Source organism: Spermophilus citellus (assembly GCF_964194105.1).
Source record: "Spermophilus citellus genome assembly, contig: SCAFFOLD_142, whole genome shotgun sequence".
Lineage (NCBI taxonomy): Eukaryota > Metazoa > Chordata > Mammalia > Rodentia > Sciuridae > Spermophilus > Spermophilus citellus.
The window spans coordinates 360,692-382,994 of record NW_027672820.1 but is presented as its reverse complement, the minus strand read 5'-3'; the positions used below and the strand labels follow the sequence as shown (position 1 = coordinate 382,994).

At 41.5% G+C, this 22,303-nt stretch overlaps 1 protein-coding gene across 1 annotated transcript in view; it reads right to left on the bottom strand.

Annotated features, from left to right (window-relative positions):
* Nucleotides 1–22,090, bottom strand: part of LOC308640546 (diacylglycerol kinase gamma-like) — a gene marked incomplete at its 3' end in the record, with an annotated part of 117,102 nt that extends 95,012 nt beyond the window's left edge. The window contains exons 1-4 of the mRNA XM_081312415.1: nucleotides 22,012–22,090; nucleotides 11,410–11,486; nucleotides 3,675–3,840; nucleotides 3,047–3,109 (exon numbers count right to left, since the gene is read on the bottom strand). Coding sequence (XP_081168541.1) covers nucleotides 3,047–3,109; nucleotides 3,675–3,840; nucleotides 11,410–11,486; nucleotides 22,012–22,078 — 373 coding nt within the window. The 5' untranslated portion in view covers nucleotides 22,079–22,090. The remainder of the gene's footprint in view (nucleotides 1–3,046; nucleotides 3,110–3,674; nucleotides 3,841–11,409; nucleotides 11,487–22,011) is intronic.
* Nucleotides 22,091–22,303: the final 213 nt, after the last annotated feature.

Sequence of the window (22,303 nt, the reverse complement as noted above, 5' to 3'; positions counted from 1 at the left end):
AGCTGACATCATGACAATGACAGATTGAGCCAATGACTGGACTCGGTGAAAGGCCATCCTAAGTGCCTTATGGAGACAAACATGCACTCACTAGCTCTGGAATGAATAACCTGAAGAGGGTTGTGCTAGACCTGAGCTTGCAGACTGATCTGATAGGTGAGAGGTCATAGCAAACGAGAATCTAGTTTCTTCCTCTGGCTTCTGCCTGGGAACCAGGAAAGGGCTGGGATTTTCAACAGATGGTCTAATCTCTGGTGATTCCAGGACTTGGCTCCTCCCTGCTGGCAGAGGCCCTCTGTGTGGCATCTGCCTGGCCCTGATTCTTGTTTCTGAAGAACAGGGGCATTTAATTAAGACATCAAATGAAGGGGGCCTAGCAGAAAAACAATTTTCTCCTTTAAACCTCAAGTCTCAGAAAAAAAGATGAAAAAACAACAACAACAACAAAAAAAAACAATGTTATACATTCCCCCTGGGCCAAGAATCAGATAATTGGCCTTTCATGATTTGACCACATGATTTTCTCCATAAGCAAGGAAAATGGCACATCACAAATCACTTCTCCAGGAGAAATCTTTGGAAGTTTCTCTTTTAGCTCTATAATGATGTAGCTATTTAAAATAAGCATGGTGGGTCCATAAATCAGCCAACTTCCATTATGGTTATCCACTATCTTTTCTCAAATATCACATAATGGCTTCTCTGCTGTAAGTTCTTCCTTGATACCTCAAAATCTTCAGCCACTAAAACATATCTTACCCAGAAAATTCCAAACTTCAAGAATGAAATGTAGTTTCTCCCCTATTCCTCTTGAGGTACCAGATACTTGGACTAAAATAGTCTCTGGGTAAAGAGTTTGGGACAAGGTGTTTTTCACTATTGTTTTTCTTTTTAGGAGTTTAAAATCCCAAAACTTTTTTCTTACTATGAGGATGATTTCTGTCAGAATATGTCTTCTCTATTCCATGTAAGACTTATTTATGTCTTAAGTCCATTTTATCAAGGGTCTCTGGCCTGAGCATGGGTGGTAGAATGCTGAGCAGGTATGTTTGAGACTACACTTTTATACGGTCTTATTCTATTGTGGTCCCCAAAGGCATCAGGAAACACTCATGCTCTTCATCCTTGCTCTCTGAGGCTCCATGAACAGCCTGCAATTTAAAAAGCATACAATCGCAGAGGCCCCTCTCCTTTCCAAACCATGCTCTACTCCCATTAATAGTGAAGTTTTAAAAATCTCATCTCTCCTTTAGTGTTACAATGAAAATTCCAGAATCCTTCTAGTTTTCCTTTTAGGTGTGACTGGAATAAAGACTAAAACTATACTTAGTCCACTTAAAGAAACTATATTCCTGGATCTCTGTAACAATTAGTTCTCTTTCTCCTTCAGTTGTAGTATCTCTTATCTGTCTTGCATATATATATAAAGAATATAATAAAACCACATTCTTATTCCCTAGGCACATCCCAAGTGCTTGATCATGTACCTATATTTTCTATAAAATAAAATGTATAGCAAACAAGGTTCAACTCTCTTAGGTTTATATTTGAAGCTTCAGGAGCAACCTGGGAGAAAGAGTCCATGAGAACAGGATGCCCAGCTGACACACTGGTGGACTGAGGATGCAGACTGAAGGAGAGTTTGGCAGACCATGATGAGTTAAGAATAGAATATACTTCTGTAAGGCGGTCTGAATCATAATGGCTAATACTGTTGAACTGAAGACTAATGTTATATGTGTCAGGCACTGTTCAAAGCATTCACGTATCTAACTCACTTAATCTGCATATAAACTCATATTATCATTTCATTTTACAAATGGGACACCAAAGCATAAACACATTGTTCAAACATGCTCCCCCCACCCCAGTTTCAGAGTTAGGTAATGTCAGAGCTGGGAATCAAACACAGGCAGTCTGACTCTGAAGTCCAGATTCTTGACCAATATGCTCTATTGCCTGATAAAACTTAGGTTGACAATTACCAGGAAATTTGTATTGGACATGAGGATGGAAGTCAAAGATGGTAATCTTTGCTTCTTCCAGTTTTATCAAGAGCTTCTTGCCTTGGGTCTGGGCCTGTTAATAGCACAGAGAAATGGCTTTCTACTGATAAGTGTATCAAGGAAGATTCCATCTGTCACAGCCCAGGGGAGGGCCTGTGAACAGCAGGCACTACAATAGCCCCATTAAGCATATAGCCCTCTTCCAGGAAATAAAAAAAAATGGCACCTTTACAGAGCAGTAAAACAAACATTAGGCACCTCAAAAGAAACCACTGCTTCCTCTCTCTTATATAATCTTGTCATATATAATCTCTTAGAGCCTCTGTTCCTCATGTGTGAAGTGGTATGATTATGATGATTAGAGGAATATGTAATAAAAAGGTATATGGCAAATGTATCTTCAATACAATTGTAGCTGGATTCCTCTTGTTAAATTTATTAGCAACTCTCCAATTTATATAACCAAATGTGTAAATTATTTATTGTTAAAAGTCAATCATGGGCTGGGGTTGTGGCTCAGTAGCAGAGTGCTTGTCTTGCATGTATGAGGCACTGGGTTCAATCCTCAGCATCACATAAAAATAAATAAAAAAATAAAGGTATTGTGTCCATCTACAACTAAAAAAATATTTTTTAAAAAGTCAATCAGGGCATACTTCCACTCTTGCTATACCCTCTTCATCCATCCATTGATAGAATCACCTGTATCTCAGCCTTTGAGCCAACCCTGTGTGTGTGCACACCCAGGAAAGCACACCCACCCTTCTCCTGAGAATGCTTGCTGTCTCTGGGCAGGCAGACCTGTCAGAGGTAAACATTTGATCCAGGACAAGTGAAACAAGAACCTTTATCTAATCTTGGAATAGCAGGACATTCAAATGGCAAGAGCCCCAGAGATGAAGGTTCTGAAGGCAACATAAGGAAAGATCTCTTTTAGCTATACAATTGTGTGGAGACAAATTGGCAGTTAGGTATCCTTGCTCTACCCAAGGATGAGTATTCCCCATTTCTTCCCCAAATCTTATATTCCAAAGACTCACCAGTATCAGGGGCACAGGCCTCGTCTGCTTTAGCAGCATTATCTGCATTCTGTACATTAGAATCTGAGAACCAAAAAGAGTTAAAGGTCACCTTATGCCTTCCAGCTTCGTACAGAGAGGTAGGGGACCTTCCCACGTGAAATGTTCATTCAGATTCTGTCTCTGTTCCTGGGTTACTTTCAGTTTGGTTCATGCTCACTGATTGGGGTGGGCTGTCTCCCCTCTTGCAGCCCAAGTTCCAGGAAGATAGTAGCCATGCCTTCTCCTTCCTATGCTAGTCCTACCTGGACATGGGCTGAATATGCTCCATTTATAAACAAGAATCTTTGCTGAGGGCTTTTTTCCTACTGCCACTTGTTAGTCTGTGTTCTCTCTTCCCCCCATCCTACCCTCCAATCCTAAGGGGCAGGAATTATTCTCATCTTTATTCCTCTTAACAAGGTAGTCATCAAACAGGACTTCCTGTAAGGTCCTACAAGAAAGGAGTCCTGGTCCCTTGATCCTCATTCTCACCCCATGGGGAAGTTACTATGCGCAGGACACCCTTTCGAAATACATATTTGTGTTTGTGACAAGGTCTTTGGAGCTGCTTCATATCCTCCCACTTGGGGAAAACTGGTCCATGTACCTGGGCCACTGGGCTCGCTGCTGCTGGCTCCCTCCTTTGGGTGGTCAGGAGTTTCATGTCTGGGCTTCTGGCTGAAAGCCAGGAAGAGGTGGGTGCTCAGGGGCTGAGGAAGGTCTACCTCCAGGTATGCTCTCATGAACAGCTTGAAGACATCATAGCTAACTGGCTGAGAAGGACAGAAAGAAAAGTCAGTGGAGGGAAGTGAAGGGACAGGGAGGAAGGAAAGATGGAAAAGGAAGCAGGAAAATGGTCGGTGAGACAAATGGAGAAGGAAGCGAAGGAAGTAGAGGTGATGGGGACAGGAGTGAAAGGGCCAGGGAGGTGACAGAGAATGACAGGCCTAGGGAGCAGGAGGTGGGAATGTAAGAAAACACCGGCAGTTGCACATCGGGGCTCAACGGGGCACCAAACCAGAGTGGGATTATGTAACAAGATAGGATGTGGCCTAAATTTGGATAAAAAGTGGGTAATCGAGTGAGCTCTGGAGGTGGAGGGCTCTGCCTTTGTCTGGGAGGAGTATGGCTTTAGAGAACAGGGTCTCGGAGAGTGCCTTGGAATCCCAGCTAAGAGGAAGAAGGACTCAGTTGAAAACATGACGGAAAGAAATGGTTCCTCTGTGGTATCTCGATTTTCTTCTTGTGCCTTAAAGGATGTGATTCCTCAGTATTCAGGTTTCAGAAAAGAGGATAGATCAGGAAGAGAAAAGGACAAGCTCCATCCTTCATTACATTCATCATTCTGATCTTCCCTGGGCAGATCCCAAGATGACAGGGGATTGTGTGTGTCTGGCTCAGCTGCTTCTCGAAACATGTCCTTGGGAAGGTTTTAGGCACCAGGAGAAGAGTAGGAAGCCAAGGACAGAAGGTAGAACCAAAAGAGACATGCCAAAAACTAGACCCTTTCCCTGCTGCGTCTCTCCCAGTACCGCCTGGCTTCTGGTCCCAGGCTGAGAGCATCCGTGCCAGAAAGAGCTGCTGCACTCAGCAAACACTCAACAACAACAACAACGACGACAACAACAGTGTGCAGTGAGTCATCACTGGGCTGTGCTTTCATGGCATCAGATTCTTCATCAAATCGGCAGATGCTCCTGGAAATCAGCCTAGGAAGCACTACTTGAAAAATCTGCTGTGCTGGTTTTTGTGAATAATAACAGCCATGAGAACAAAATCCCCTTGTGGGGAGCCTACTTGGTGCTCCCATCCAAATTTTGACCCCTCATCCACCCTGGGAGCTCTGGGAGCCTTCTCAGAACCAGGAGCTGACTTGTATGTGAATGGTCAAGTTTAGGTTCCAAGTCTTGGCCCTACAATCCAACGATCCCTACCTACCCCACTAGGAGCTCATCCAGCAATTTGTGTTTAGCTCCAGGCAGGACTGTTCTAGAGATCTCCTTTGCTGGGGGGAAGAAAGCTGACCATGTTAGATAAAGAATAAGGAAACCAAGCACGTGCAGATTTGCATTTATTGTGACAATTATCCATCTCTGTCCCTTTTCTTTTCTGGAGTCTGTGTCTCCCTGGTTCCTGCTCTTTCTGTGCCTCTCTATCTCCACAGCCACATCACCTCAGAATGTCCCCTCTTCACACATCCTTCTCTTTTTTTCCAGTACAAAATCTTCTCCTCCTACTTCTGAGTGTGACCCACCCATGGTGACCCCTGCTTCCACTGGTTGCATGTCTGCCTCTGGTTGCATCTTCCAGTATTTGCTTGACTTCTACCAGCAAGCTTGCTCACGTTCACCGTTCTGAAGCGATCGCTGTCTGCTGGAACTAGTAGAGCATCTCTCTTACCCTTTCCTTCCCACTTCTCCAAAGAGACCATGTTAGCCCCCCTTACCGCTTTCATCCCATTCAGTTTGGGCGCTAGCCCTTTACCTCTGAACCTGCTGTCTTAGAGGTTGTATATTCAAACATATTTTTTTAGACTTTCTAATTTTTTGGCTTCTTGACAGCATTTCAATCTTCCTTGTTGAAACTCTGTTTTCTGTTCTATTTTGGTTCTCTTCATTCTCTATTTTGATTTGATGGAATATTTGCTAATGGCGTTCATTAACTCGTTTCAAAAAGCTCTTTTGCATTGTCTTTTCAAACTATTTTAATTGACAGGACTGTTTTAAGCTGTAGTTTTGAATCCCAAAATGTACTGTTAATTTCTTGGTTAATAGTTTTGAGAACTATTGAAATGATGTATTTCTGGAAAACAGATTGTACTAAATGATTTAACAAAAAGCTAGTTTGGTTAGACAAATTCTAACATTAGGCTGGGAAAAAAACAAAATAAGTGTGAGACTCAGGATACCTGCTGATGGTCTCAGATCTATCACATTCTTTGAGCCCCAGTCTCTCTTTTCAACAAGGTAAGGTGGCTGGCTAGAAGATCTCAAGTTTTAAACTTTAGCTTCCTCCCTAAACTAGCCAACAACAGAAATTCTCCCAACATTCTAGACTCAGCTTTGAACTCTCAATGACCTAACACTAGTTATTGTCCCTTCCTCTGTCCACTGTTCCTTGGTAATGTCTATCATATCTGAACCTTTCCCATGTCTGTTGCTCCTGCTGCCATCACCAGTTTCTGACTTGTTTCATGAACCTTACTGGGACCGCTGCAATACCTCTCTAGGGCTTCCTTCCTCACCTCCATCTGTTGGTCCTCCTGTCTGTCTATCCATGCTTGCCAGGTTGACTTCCTAAAGTGCAACTCTGATAAGATTGCTTCCCCACTCAAAATAATCCATGACTTCTTTTTTTTTAATTTTAATTTTTTTTTGTAGTTGTAGATGGACAGAATGTGGTGCTGAGGATGGAACCCAGTGCCTTATGCATGCTAGGCAAGTGCTCTGCCACTGAGCTACAGCCCCAGCTCCCCAAATTTTCTGACCTCTAATTGCCCAAGAAAGAGTTGCAATCAGTTGATGTAATACTGTGTGTCTGTATTACACATCATAAAATACATGCAAAAGGAAACTAGATGAAATAAAAATGAATATAAATAGGAGACCTAATAAGTAGTGTTTCTATGATCCAATGGATCATTCTGTGGAGTTTCTGAGAACTTGGGATTCACACCCTCCTGTATAATCCACTCCAATCAGAATTTGTAGCTCTCAGACCATTCTGGTATTTTCTCCTATCATTCCCTATGTGTAATTAATTATGCACTCTGTTCATGCTGGTCTCTGGGTTCTTTCCTGGCCAAGCCTCTATGAACTTCACTCAGCATAAACCACTTCCTTCTCCATCTATCATCATTTTAGCCAGGCTTTAAGGCCCAATCCAGCTACCACTTCCTCCAGGAAGCCCGACAGGCTCTCCTGTACCTGAATTCCCACACTTTGAACCCTGGTTCCTATTTTGTGACACTTGTATATACTGCTCTGATTAATCTAGTTATCTGTGACATATCTTACTTTTTGTACTAGATATAGAGTTCCTAGAAGGTAGAGATGCTGAGGTATCTGTTGTATTTCATTTTTATATTCCCTAAACCACCAATCATGGTGCCTTGATAGGTTTTTGAATGGATGATGGGTTCCTAGTTGGTGCACTTCAGGAATGGCCTTGGGCCTGGGCTGAGTACCAGTGCAGAACACACCATTGAATCAGACATAGGTTCACACCTTCAAGAGACACGGTGTTACATATACCATAAAGATATTGAAATAATAATATATGGTCAGAAGCGGTGAGTTCCATGAGAAATGAGAAAACAATAATGATGGAACTCATGCCCATTTATTCATGTCCCTATCCTGGGGATCAGAATGGCATAGAATAAGTGGGGGAACACAGAATATTCAAACCAGAAAAGGCTCAGAGGGGACTGGGACTCCTCATGCCATGCAGGCTCAGGAGATTCAGTGATTTGCCCCAGCTAGTTAGTGGCAGAGTAAAACCTGAAGCCAGATCTTTACTGTCTCTGTTACAGATTCAAGGGTTGGCAAAGTTCTACTTGTCATTCCCCGCAAGAACCATAAGTTCAGTAAGTCACTGCATGCCATCCTCAAAGGAATATTTGGGTTACAAGAAAATTGTTGATAAGCACAGGCGAGGGGCAGAGTAGCTACTTAGTAAATGCAGAATGTGTGAGTGGGAGGGGGTAGCTTGGTATTATACCAAAACTACCTAACAACACTAGGAGGTCCACTGGCAATTCTTGGAGTGCCATGGGAATGTCACTACACCCTCATTGTCAGGTCCAAGGAACTCTGTTTTTCCCCCAGCAGCAGCAAATTCCATGCAGGAAGCAGCTGGGCAACTGCAGCTGTTGCAACCTATTTCCAAGAGAACAGGTTCATCTTACCCAGGTGAAGAAGGGAGAAGACTGAGAGAGAGAGCTCATCAAGCATGGGACTTGAATTCTCAGGATGACATGCCAGCCAGACTCTTATTATCATTTTTTGGATAAAACAAATTCTGAGGGCTGGGGCTGTAGCTCAGTGGTAGAGCACCTGCCTTGCATATGTGAGGCACTGGGTTCGATCCTCAGCACCACATAAAAATAAATAAAGATATTGTGTCCATCTACTAAAAAAAATTTTTAAAACCCCACAAATTCTGACAACATAAATAACTGGGTCAAGATCACAAATATGTGACAGAGCTGAAGTTTGGGCTCTGGTGTGTCTTGAGTCTAGGCTCACAGTATCACCAAGCCACTTGCCTATTTTGCTCTGCTGGTTTTGAGCCCTCTCTAGCTGTCTGTCACTGGTCTAGCTTCCAGAGGATCCATGGTGCTGATAGGCAAGGGTACATTCATGATGGCCAGATACAGCCTCACACCTGGACTCCAGTCCCAGCTTTCCTAGCAATCTGCCCCTTCCCACAGCTAATTCTTTTCTTGTTGAGACATTTTAGCAGCAGCAAGCCATCAAGCTCAGGAGAAATTAAACCCTTCTTGTTTTCCTAATCCCATGCCATGACATTACACCTACCAGAAGTCAGGTGCTCTTTGTGAAAGAATGAAATCAGAGTGACAGAGCTCCCTTGGGATGCAGCAGTGCCAGGCCTACAAAGAATGGGGGCCAGCCCTGATGGAGGCGGGGGTGGCCACGTGCTCTCAACAAAAAAGCTGCCCCCACTTCCTTCCGAAAGCTCCCATGGTGTTCACACCCGCGGTGGCCCTGACCAAATTGTTCCTCCCATGCATCAGTCCCTGGAGAAAACAGGCTGATTAGCAGCCCCGACCAGCCTTTGTTCCCATGCTTTCTGCATTGGGGGTGGAAGGTGTGGGGCAGTGAGTTCTTTGCTGGCTCTGCCATCTTCTCTGCATGGCTTCTCCTCAGGAATGTTCTTTGAAATGGCGTATTCTCATTCTCTCCCCTGTTCTGGCAACCTCCCTTCTGCTTCATTCTCCCAGCAATTAGTGTCTTTTAACTTCCTCTCAGGTGCACCCCAAGAGAGCACGGGCTCTGTTGATTCACTCCCAGGGTCCAGCAGAGAAGGCGTTCACTCAGGTTTGTTGAATGGATGACAATGTGAATAAGTAAGTGGCCAGCCTCTCCCCAAGTTAATCCTTCTGATCTGTCCCTTTTCTGGCCCTCATAAAAGAACCCAGGAGCAGGGAAAAGGGAGCTGAGTTTAAAGCATCCTGGCCAAAGGGTTATAGAAGAGGAGTAATAAAGAGTGCAATTTTTAAAGTGTCCTGTAAAGTGACACTGCAAAAATTGCCTCATGCTCAAACTTAAAGGTTTTTATGTTATCTTCAATTCACAGATGAGGAAAGTAAGGCCCAAAGGGGTGAAATCTCTTATAAGATCATGTTCTGGTTGATGGCAGAGTTAGAAGTTTAACCTAAGCCTATATGACTCTGGGGTCGTGTCTCTTGAATTTGACCCTGTCGGTAAAGAGTAAGTTTCAGAAGGAAGAAATTGTGCTTCTTCATCTTTTTATCTTCTGTAGTGCCCAGCATAGTGCCTGGGCACCCAAGAAATGTGCACTGAATTTGGAAATAGAAGCAGTCTTGCTTTCATTTATTCATTCAACAAATATTTGTCAAATGACTGTTATGAGTCAGATACTCTTCTGGGCACTGGAGACATAGGAGTGAACAAATATATTCTAGTGGGAAACACAAACAATTAATTAAGTAACTGATATGGTGTGACAGATGGTGAGACGCACTAAGGAAGAAAATAAAGCAAAGCAGTTGGACAGGAAGGGTCAGGGAAGAGGGCTTCAAATTTTGGGCAAAGAAGGGGACAATCACCAAGAAAATGACTTGAGTGTAGATGTGAAGGAGTGAGGGAATGAACCTCGTGGAGATGTTGGGGAGGAACATTCTAAGAAGAAGCCACAATAAATGCAATGGTACTGAGGCTACATCAACACTGACCTGCTGGACAGCATCTGGGAGGCTAAGCTGGCCAGAAAGGAACGAGAAGGAGGAGAGAAGTAAAAGGTGAGGAGGTGCAGATTGTAATGACCTTGACCTGACCTTTACTCTAAATAGGGGGTGAGGGAACTCTGGGAGATTGTGAGAAGAGTAGTGACAGGCTCTGACATAATTTAACAGATTGCTCCGGATGTGTATGAAGAATAGATGTTAAAGGAAAAGGGAAGAAGCAGGAAATCCAGTTACAAGACTCTTGGGATAATCTGAGCAAACTACCGTGATCACACAGGTAAGGATGGTTGTGGTGCCGGTGGTGAGATGTGGCTGGATTATGGATATGTTCTGAAGGTAAATTTTGAAGATGTACTTGATGGGGGTTATGAGAGCAAGAGAAAAAGCCAATGATGACTCCACAGTTTTAGCTGAATAATTTGAAGAGTGGAAGTGACATTGACTGAAAGACTGCTGGGAAAACAAGTTTTATGGGGGAAGATTAAAGATACTAATTTAGCTCATGGTAAGTTTGAGATTCCCATTTGTTTTTTTAAGTGGAAAATGTCAAGTGTAGGGGTAAGGGGAAAACCAGGAAGAGTGTGGCATCCTGAAACACAATGAATGTTGGGGAGGATTTGACTCACTGTGGCCAAGGCCACTGGGCAAAACTGCTATTGGATTTAGCCACGTGGAGGTCTCTGGCCATCTGGACTAGGGGTTTTCATGGAGGAACAGGAGTTACACACTGAAAAAAGGACTTTCAGGAAAGTAGAGAGAAAAGAAGTTGGAGATGAGTATAGGCAAATCTTTTCCATAGCGTTGCTATCAAGGACATGAGAGAAACGGTAGCTAGAGGGGAGAAGTGGAGTCAAGAGAACACTTCTGTTTATATGTTAATGGGAAAATTCTAATATATGTAGGAAAGCTGGTATGAAAAACAGAAATAGAGAGAGAGAAAGGGAAAGGGACTGGGGAAGATGTTTGAAGCAGTGCTTAAGACAGGCCAAAAGAGGGTGGGATTGAATGCACAAGAGGAACCATATTCTCCCAGCAACAGGAGAAAAGGTATTGTTAGTTGGGTGCATGGGTCAGTAGCTTGTGAAGATCTTTTCTGACTGCTTTAATTTTCTCAGTTATTAGCTGAGAATAAGGGGAGTAGGAGGAATGAAATACTGGGCACAGAGGAGAAGGTGTGATGTGGTCTGCAGGACAATCGGAGGGATGAATGGATTTTTGAAACAATGCCAGATTGCACTGATGGGTCACTTGAGACTTGAGGACGAAAAAGAAAAAAAAAAGATCAAGGAGCAAGGTCTTCAAGGCAAGCTAAGCCTCTAAGAGGAAAATAGATTATGGAAAGCCTGGAACATGGGGATTTTAAAAAGGCTTAGAATGGAAATGTTCTTACCTCATGTGGTCCATACTGTTGGAGGCTTCCGCCCTTGTTAAATTCAGTCAAGACATCCTTTATCTTCTTGGAGGAATCTGGAGAGACACAATCCACATATGAAACTCTTGTGAGCAGCTTATGAAAACTGAGCCAAGTAAATTCTGTCTAAGCATGGTTATGATGGAGCAGCCCTCATTCCCAGGATGAGATGGACACACATCCCTTATTCAACCTTCTGCCCTCTCATTTCTTATGTTTTTTTCAGTTTATTCTCTCCTCTGATGTCTGAACTATCTTTCTGAACTTTTCTTTCTAAAACGGAAACAGTGAATTTCCCTTTTCCCAGGATAAAGCCTAACCCCCTTAGCTTGAGTTCAGCACTTGGTGATGTGCTCAAGCCTAATCCTTTTCTCCCATTCAGCCTACTTTTCAGTCACCTCTAATCACATTTTGAGAAATCTCTGAATGTACTGGGTACTTTCAAGGTCTTACTTCTCTTTCTTGCAAACTCAATTTTCAATATCCGGTTCACAGGTCTACTCCTTTGTAAGGTCTTTCTTTGCACTATTCAGAGTAATCATTCCCTCATCCAGATCCCCCATAACTTGTACACAACTGTGTAATAGCACTTACAGTATTATAACTATAAACTTATCTTGTTCATCTGTTGCCTAGTTTTACTTTGGGAGCTGCAGTTGGCTGGCATCTTTATATATCAGACCAAGATCTAAAATATAACCAATGTTCAGAAAAACAATATATAGATGAGTATACAATCATTTGAGTGGAGATTTTAAAACACTAAAAACTTTGCTAATTTTAAAGGATGGCCCTTTGGCTCTGTCCTTGGTGCTGAAACATCATTATACACTAGGGCATGTTGGTTTCTTCTAATTCTGGGATCCTAATATCTCTACCTCTTTTTTCTTGATTTTTATTTTCTATCTCAATGGGGGCGGGGTTTGAGCTATTCATCCTGACACAAATACATAACCTCAATTATGTTTCATAATTATCATGGCTGATTTAATATTCTTATGGCAGTTCTATTATATTTCTGACAGCCGAAACTTTTTCCTCTGGAAGTTAAGCCTTCCCCTGCTCCTAATTCTCCCCCCTCAGCATCCCTTATATATATATATAGAATTGAAAAAGTACAAAAAAAAAAAGAAAAAAGGCTTAAGATTATTCAGGAATCATGGTAAGTGAGAAAATTCTGCTTTCTACAGGAAATAATTCAGAAACTACTGGAGACTTCTTTGGGGAGGTTTATAAAGGAATTGGGAGTCAAGAAAAGGGATTCAATAACTGTCATTAAAAACACATTGTGAGTGCATCCCATATAGTTATCAGCACTTTAGATATCAAAGAAAACCAGGGTTTTCTATGACCTGCTTCCTCTGTCTCCAAGTATTGTGGATAATTAAGAGCTTCTCAAGCTCCATTATTGCTGCTATTTAAACATCTGAGCAACGGGCAATGTCATTAAAAGCTCACACAGTGTTCCTTGTTGTTTGGGCTCTTTGTACAGAGAATTATGGTCTTGTGGGCCTAAGTAAAGTAGACATACTTGTAGGCTGGGCTTTCACCCTGGTTTTGCTGACTTGGATTCTATCAAGCAGAAGTTGTAATCATTGCAGTATTGAGACATTTGAAATGCCACAGGAAAATGCTGCTGTTGTCTAAAAATGGAAATTTCTTTCTGAAATTCAAAACAGATGTTGAAAAACTAATAGCTCAGTAAGATACTGGCAGCAGATGCCAACAATTTGGGTTGCTTTCCATTCAACTCAGAAATCACTATGGAGTGTCAGATGCTATAAGGTACTGTTAATGAACTAGTGGGAAGAGGATCTGAATAACCATGATAATATTAGCTACTCCTTATTGAGGATGTTTATCTGTGTATTCTCATAAGATATCCCCTACTAATCCACACAAATTTGGTAATTTTTTTTCAGTTTATAAATGAGGGAGTTGAAATTCAGAGAAATTAAGTGATTTGCCCAAGAGCCAGAGTTTTAGCTCAGGTCTTCTCCTGCTCAAAGTCTATGTTCTTTTCCCTTATATGTCATTCACTATGGCTTTCCAAGTAATTTTTAACAAAACAAAAAGTATAATTAATGCTGTAGAAAGGATATGAAGCTCCATGAAACACAGAGCAAGAAAGTAGTAAAATTAAGACTGAGGCTGAGACTGAGTCTGTCTTCTCAAAAGGATAGCATTTGAGCTGGGGCATAAAGAATGAATCAAGTTTTGAAAGGCAGACATAAAGTGGAAGGAGTATTCTCAGAAGACCAGAACAAGCAATTGATGCAGTTGTTTTGGGCACCTCAGAACATTTTTAAAAAGTTAGAATCAGATAACATTTTAGGGCCAGCTTTATAGGGATCTTTAATGCTGAGTTAAAGTTATTGATTTGAATTGTTAAAGATTTTTTTGGATTGTGGAATAACATAACAAGGTCTTGTTTTCTACAGGCCACTCAGGAATCAGAATGGAAGAGAGTTCAGAATTAGGTCAGAGCTCAGTTCCATTCTATGTATATTCTAATTATTCTACAAGCTGTTAGACTATTTAGAAACACCCCCCCACTCACATATTTTAGAATCTATTTTAATGGGAGGTTTTCAGTTCAACCAAAGTGATCAGATTTCAAAAATGCAAATTTGAGCACATAAGAACCCTGGTATTCTTTCTGCAATAGTAGTATAAAGTGAGCATTTCCGTCTAAGAACCAAGGGAGTGATTTCAATAGAACTTATACTCTTTTGATGTTATCATCACATTTATCACATCACATTTGGGAGATTCTACAGTTCACCCCAGCAAAAATCATTTGGCACTAAAGTGCTATGACTCTATTTTTAAAAATACTGCTTTATATTTAGTTAGGATATGTATAGACATACATATTTATCAAATTTGCATTTAACAAGAAATTTTAAAAAGAAAAAAACTGAAGTCATTTATTCTAAGATATCTGATGAATAGTCTAAATTTTTTTTAAAAAAAACAATACAATCCAAAAGATTTCTGACTAAATTTCTATGAAGGATATTCCTCATCATGATTTACCTCAATTTGTTTTATGGGCTTTTATAGGCTTTTTTTTTCCAAAAAAAAAAAAAAAACAACCTAATTCTCAAATTTGAAACTCGTTACTTTCTCTTTGGATGTCCCCTGATATTTTATGACAATTTTCTTCTCAGAGGGTTTCTGGGCTGGGTTTCTCTTTCCATGAGGAGTGAGTGGGTATTATGCATGACTAATCCACTTCCATGATCACTGCTCCATTCTGTTTCATCTTAAGACAGTGAAGGAGCATTCTCTGATCTTATTTCAGATTCCTAGTAGCTAACCTCAGTAGAGAACTCTGTGGTCAAAGCCTGTATCATGAGGCTACCACCAGACTCAGAGGACATTGAGTTCCATTTCTGAGTATACAAAACAAGGCTATGGCCACCATTATTTGTAACAACTCCCATTTTGTTGAGTGCTTATTATATACCAGGCACTGACCTAGTAGCCTTAATATTTTTTTTTTTTAAAGACAGAGGAGAGAGAGAGAGAGAGAGAGAGAGAGAGAGAGAATTTTAATATTTATTATTTTTTTTTTAATTTTCGGCAGACACAACATCTTTGTTTTATATTGGTGTTGAGGATAGAACCCGGGCCGCACGCATGCCAGGCGAGCGCACTACCGCTTGAGCCACATCCCCAGCCCAATATTTTATTTAACTCTCTATAACTCCCCTTTAATGTAACAATTATCCCCAATTTAGAGAAGAGAATTAGCCCTCTTTTAGAGAGGAGAAAATTGAGGTTTGTGGGATTCAAGTGATTCCTTCAAGAGCTCAAAGCTAGTGAGTGAGTCACTCTTATTTTTAAATATCTGAATAATATGACACAGCTATGAGATTCACTTGTTACACAAACACTGGCAAATCAGAAGACAAGACCCTTCCTCTGTGACAGTTACCCTCAAGCCTGACTGTGTGTTGGAATCAGATGGGAAACTCTGTACACACTGAAACTCAGGCCTCACCCTAAGCCAATTAAGCCAACATCTATTGGAAAACCTAGGAATTCATACATATTAAACCTTCCTGTGGGATTCAAATGTTCAAAGTTGAGAACTTCTGCTCTCTGATGTGATTTTATTCTTAATAAGCAAAGACTGTCTTAAGAAGCAGCTGAACTTGTTGAATAATTATTGCCAAAAAAAAAGAGCACATACTCCAGCAAATCTAAAATTGCTATGCATGGCAGACATGCTCCATTGTTTAAGAAAACACTAAAGAATTACACCCAATGGGTCAACTTATTCACCTGGTTGACAAAGCAGGGGTATGTTTTGCATTAACCATCAATCCATAGTTCTACCTGAAATCTGTTGTTTAGAAGGCTCTTTTCTGTGAAGGTTGCTAGTGGTAACAACTGCACTAAGTTGTTCAATCCAAAATTATTTATTTATGCTCTATGTACCCAGAACTCTGGGTCCTTAATCAAGTATTTGTTCCTAGCATTTGAGCAAGTTCAAAGCCTATATAAGGGAGAAAGACGAAGAGGGGGAGGGAGAAGGGGATGGAACTGGGAACTGAAATGGAGTAAATAAAATTCCATGCATGTATGATTTTGTCAAAATGAACCCAACTATTATGCATAACTATAATGTTCTAAACATTTAAAAACCTATATAAGGAAAAAATTAGGCTCTGCTCACAAACAGTTGAGGATGCCATGTTGGTATGGGGCAGAAATGCCCTCCATATAAACAGACAAATCAGAGATTTGTGTTCATAGAAGAGCATCAGCTGTGCTGTCTGGACCAGAACCCAGAGTTTTATACATTGTCTTCCAGTTAAGAACACTGAGTATTTGAGCACCAGGTTATAGAACTTTTAAACTTTAAAGTAATCATAAGTCAATATGTTTGGAAGTGAACCTCAAAACCCACATATAAGAGTGAAAATCCAAGGTGCCTAACTTTTCATTCCTCAAAGTTCTTGAAGAGCTTCTTGAATTATAACAAGCATATGAATTGCCTGGGATCGGGAAAAATGCAGATTCTGACAGCAGAACTGGACCAAGGCCTGAGATTCTGCATTTTGAATTAGATCCAGATGCACTTATTTATGCAGGTCATGGACCTCACCAGGCAGCATTCCTGCAGATCTGTGGGCTGACCATTGAGGCTTGCCTGTCACAGACCAGAAAAGACCATGATGCTGAGGCTACAGGGACATATTCCAAAGACAAGGAAAGGTGGAGATGCAGAGAGAAAGGGGGAGAAAAAGTTGATACATGAGGGAAGAAATAAAATATAAATTTTCTATATTCAAATAATGGCTGGAATGTATGAATAAATTTTCTAACTTTTTCAAGGAGTAAAGAACACAGTGAGATAGATACACACACACACAAATTGTGAGGGTCCTGAAAGAGACCCTTGAAAGAGAGAGGATGATGTCCAAACAAAGGAGCCAGGACCAAGAGCACTGCACTGAAAGTCCCATCTCTTCAGTCAGAAGGAATTGGGCCCCAGAGCAGGATGTGGAAGCACCTACAAGAAGTCCAGCTTCATAAGCATTGACTCACTTTATATCCTACTCTCCCAGCTAGGCTTCTTTTCCTGATCACTGTTTATCTTCAGCATGTAGCTCTTTGCCTGGCACAAAGAGATACTCAATAAAGATCTATTGAACAACAAGGGCTAGAAAAGGGATTGAGCTGGTCTTGCTTGTGCCATGTGCCCTGTAATTCCCAGAAGCATAGAGGGAAAAGATAAACCAGGTGTTCTCAACCTTGGCTGCATGTTGGAATCACCTGGTCAGCTTTAAAAAATACTGATGCCTGGGTCCCATGCTTCCAGATTATGAGTAAATGGTCCAGAGTGGCATTGAAAATGATCAAAGCTTTGCATGTGATTCAGAATCTGCATTTTAACAAGCTGTCCAGGAGAGCTAAACCAAATTTGGAGAGCCACTGTTCCATCAAAATTTCTCCCCATCCATAGGATTCTGGGACTCCTTGTGGGCAGAGTCCTGGTCCTCACTAAAGAAAAAGACCAGTTGTACTCAAAAAGAGATATGGGTGAGAAATAGTCATGGTTCTCTCTTCTAAGAAGCAATGAGAGATGACCCTTGTGGGTCTCGGATGCAGGTTTCAACAATGCGTATTCAGACCCTTACATTGTTCTACATTATCAGCCTTAAACATTTTCTCTGGCTCCCCTATTCACATTGACAGGTTTGGATTCTGAACTCTATCTACACTTTATAAAGTCAGAAACGTCGCCTTCACTGGACTCTAACAAAACATATAACCTAATGGCACAATGTACTGATCCATTATTTTTAAATATACTTAAAAATTTTGCTCTGTTATAATATAATTGAGCTATCTATCATCTATTTACTAAGGTATGGTTGAAAGTTTAACTCCTTTGGACATTTTTTTAATTTCTTGAAATGGAATTGAAACAAACTGAACTTGAACTTGCGTTAGAATTGAGAGACTTTAGTTCTAATTCCTATGCTATCATTGACCTTCTGTGTGACCTTGGGCTCCTGGTTTCAGTGCTTTCATTCATAAGATGGGTAGGAATTAGAATTAATGATGAGTAAGATCTCTTCCAGCTTTAAAAATTCTTCATGATCTAAGAAACCACTAGCTGATGAAGGAAATGTTATAGAATTAAAAGTCAAACTGAGGCTTCACCAACTATTTTCCTTTCTGAAAAAAACTAATAGTTTCTATCATTGACAAATCATGGAACTTTTAAATAACAAACAAATAAATCCTGGAAAAAATTTCCCCCATCCCAACAAAACAACAGTATTCTCAGAAAGAGGCTCAATCATGGGGGTCCCCATGTGCAATTCTCTCTAAAGTAAAAAAGAAACTTGCTATAAACACAGAAACTAAATCCTGGAAAGGCTCCTGAAGGTCACTGAATCAACCAGACAACTAAGGCTCATATCTTTCTTACGGTGCCTTGGCCAACTCTGCCACATAGTTCTAGGGAAAGGAAACTCAACCCTTGAAAGCCAATCTTCTACCTTGGACAGGCGTGACCTATGATTTCTTCCCACTAGTCTCAGGGCTACCATCTAGTCCCAAGGCTACCATCTTGAAACCATTCATAATTAATTTATCACCTCTTCCCCAAATAGCACTGACATATTTTAATAAACAAGCAGTTTTTCCTTCCCTTCCCCAGCAAAAGCACACTTTATTTCTCCAATCAGGCTGGGAAGCCCCTCACTCTGCCAGCAACATTTCTTAAACAAATGTGGTTTATCCATCATCCATTGTAAACTGTAGTACCCATAAATACATGTTTTATGTCCAGAGAGGCATGATCAGGATAGGGCGGGAGGGGACCCCAATTTGCCTTACTAAACACAATGAGTGTGTTAATGTATTCTAAGATTGTAATAACTTGTTCGGTGAAATGAAATACTTAAATGTATTCAAAAGAAGTCTCTGCAACCACTAAAAATCATGCTCCCAGAGCTCATTGAATGATGGAATCATGGTCTCTAAAGATGGTGGCTGTCCATCCCCACCATCCCATCTCTCACTGTGAGCCACTGTCTATGAGATATGGAGTCCATTCCCTCACCCCATGGACTCTGGGTCAGGCCTGGAACGGCTTTAAACCATGGAATGTAGAAGGAGCTCCATTCTAGGACCTCTGAGCCAAGGTGTTTAAAAGGTCTGACAGCTGCTGCCTTTTTGCTCTTGGAGTCTTGGGCCATCATGTTAAAAGTCCTGCTAGAAGCAGACCACATGCAGAGGCCCTGCAAGATGAGGAGGTGCTGGACAGAGAGGCTCCACCTAGGAACCACTACGCAATGGTCTAGTCATTTTGAGTTGTTCCACTTAAAGCCTCAAACATGTGGACCAGAGACTGGTCATGCCCACTGTGTCCTGTGCAGATTCCCAACTTGTATTCAAATCCACAAGTTTTGAAGTGGTTTTGATGCAGCAATAGATAATTGGAATACTGTTAGAGAGAAGAAAACAGCATACAAAATAGTATTGGATGTATATTCCCAAGTTTATGCCTCCACAAGCAGTTTTTATCATTTTTTTTTCTTTTTCATTGGTGCATTATAATTACATGTAATAGTGGAATTTGTTTTTACATATTTGTAGAGGCACAAAATATAACAATATAACTTGGTTGATTTTTTCCAAGAGCAGTTTTAGAATGGATTTTCCCCTCCCAGAATGCCACCAGAGAATATGAGGTTTCTGCTACATAAATGGAGCACTCCAAGAGCCCCTCCCACTTGGTAACTTCATGGGAGGAAGTTTTCAGTTCTCGGGCTGTACACTTCATTATTTCGCTATTGTAAAGCTCCTGTTTATGTGGTTGTGGAAGAGCGGTTGCTATGGCAATGTGATCTGACTGAATACCAGAATGCATCTAAAAGTGACTTTTTCAGGGTTTCCTCTCAGGACTAATTATTTTCCAAGAATTTTATCTTTTTTTCCCTCTCCTATTAGAACAACAGGTCTGGAGTACCTTGTCTAGTCCTGGGACATAGAAAGGGTGAGAAAGGGTCACAGGACAAAGATGATGGCTGAAGAAAAAAAATCCAAGCTAGGGAAGGGCCACTTATTACTAAATACTCTGGTTTCTCCCTTAGAGTTCACTCAGCTAAATCATCTGATATGGGTTCAATTGCCCCCCCCCACCCCATTCATATATTAAAGTCCCAATCCCCAGTACCTCAAAATGCGACTTTATATAGGGCGGATGCAGATGTAATTAGTTGAGCTGAGGTCATACTGGAATAGGGTGAGTCTAATTCAGTAAAACCATGTCCTTATAAAAAGGGAGAATTTAGACAGAGTCAGGCACACAGGAACCATGTGAAGGGACTCAGGGAGAACATGGCCAATGATAAGCTGAGGAAACAGGGATAGGTCCTTCTCTCACAGTCTTCAGAAGGAACCACCCCTACCAACTCCTTGATTTTAGATTTCTAGTCCCCATTGATTGAAGACAATAAATTTCTTGAATCCCCCTATGTGTGGTACACACTCTCCCGTATTGATTTCCCTGGCCTTGGATTTCTTGTACCTTGTACTGTTATAAGCTCCATTTAGCCAACACCTCCTTCCTGATGTCCTAGAGCAATTCTCTGTTTATGTCAGGAGCACATTTCTGACACCCTAACAAGATTCTGATCCCTCTAGGGTAGGACTCTTCTATATGCTTCTTTTTCATCCTTGTCGGGCTGATACTTGGCTGACCTATGGAGCAGGCTAAATTAAATTCAAGCTACCCCAGGGGGTGATTCCTTGTTCCCTGTCAATACATTGTAGAGTTTCTTTAAACTCATCAAGGTTAGACAAGAAAGCACAGGCCACACAGTACCAAGAGGGAGAACGATCAGGATCCAATGGGGCTCTTGTTGACCTTGGGACCATGTGACATCACAGGATGTTAGGCCCAGATGGTACCACAGGGTTAGAACACCTCGTTCAGTCCTCTTATTGTACAGAAGAGGACATGGAGGCTTGGGGTATTAAGGACTGTCTCAAGAAGCAGAGCTGGTAATTGTGGGAGGCCTGGTTTACTTTTAGATCAGTGGTGTGGACAAGGGCTGCCTGAGGGAGAGGGAGGGGCTGCCTGAGGGAGAGGGAGGGGCCACCAAAAGGGCAATTGGAGGGGACCTGTACAACCTTAGCAGGCAGGTGGAAAGCTTCCATTATAATTAAAAGGAAGGGAGAGGAAATTGGGTGGGTGGGGCAAATCTGCATGACAAAGCACTCAAGAAAATCAGTGCCAAGGCACAGTCAATGTAGACCACTCTGTGCAGAGGGAAGTGATCACACAGGCTTCTGCCTCAGCCTAAGCAGAATCCTGTCATTCTGTCACCAGTCGGGATTAGCAGTGACCCATGGCGGGCACAACTAAATGCCCATGTGTCAAGGGACCTCTCCACTGCTGACTTAATGCATTGAAATGGTTCCTGGGCACAATGAATGGGAAACCAAGAGTCCAAGCAAAAGCCCAAGACTTCCCAGATCAAAGTCAAGAGAGATTCACACACCAGAGTTCAGTCCCTAACTGAAAGAAGGTTTTTGGGTCCAAATGCAAAAGTGTTCAAGTCAGTCACTGAGTAACACGGAAACACAGAAATTGCAGCACCTCAAAATTATGCAATGAAGAGGTTTAACTGATTTGACCAAATGCTTATGATGGTGTTGGGTGAAAAGCTCAGGTTTCAAAAACAAGGTACATTGTTAGAACTCAACTATGTAAAGCAATATGCACAGGAGGAGAATGATCTGAACCGATCATAGGGTTGACCAGCGATTTTTAACCCACTCGATTTTCTTCCATGAATATCCCAAATTCTGTGGTGAGCATGTATTACTTATAGAGCCTAAAGGTAATTTCTTATATATTTTAAAAAATATTTTGTTTTTATATTAAAGACCCTAATTCTGTGTTTATAAGGCAATAGAAATTGTCAGGCCTAACTTTGCTCTCTGTGGCTTTTGTAATGATTGTATTGCTCTGTTCTCCAGAAATACCCTCTCCAGGCAAGATGAAATCCCATCCCATGTCTGTCCATTCATCCATTTACTTACATTCAGAGTATTTCTGAAGTTGGTCAAATTCTTCGGGAGTGAGAGAGACCCATTGCTCTTCGCTCATCTTTAAACTGGGTGTGAGCACGTTGAGGCCAGGGATGGAACTGTGTTCACCAGGGTGAAGCTGAGGCCCAGCACAGGGACTGGCTCATTGCAGATGTGCAACAAATGAGCCCTTCAGGACATTTCTCAAGGGACTCAAGCGCCTATGGTAGCAGCAGGCACGTCTCTGAAGTTGCGAAAAATCCTCTGCTATTCTTCAGGTAACATTCTCCTGTTTGTAGTCAAG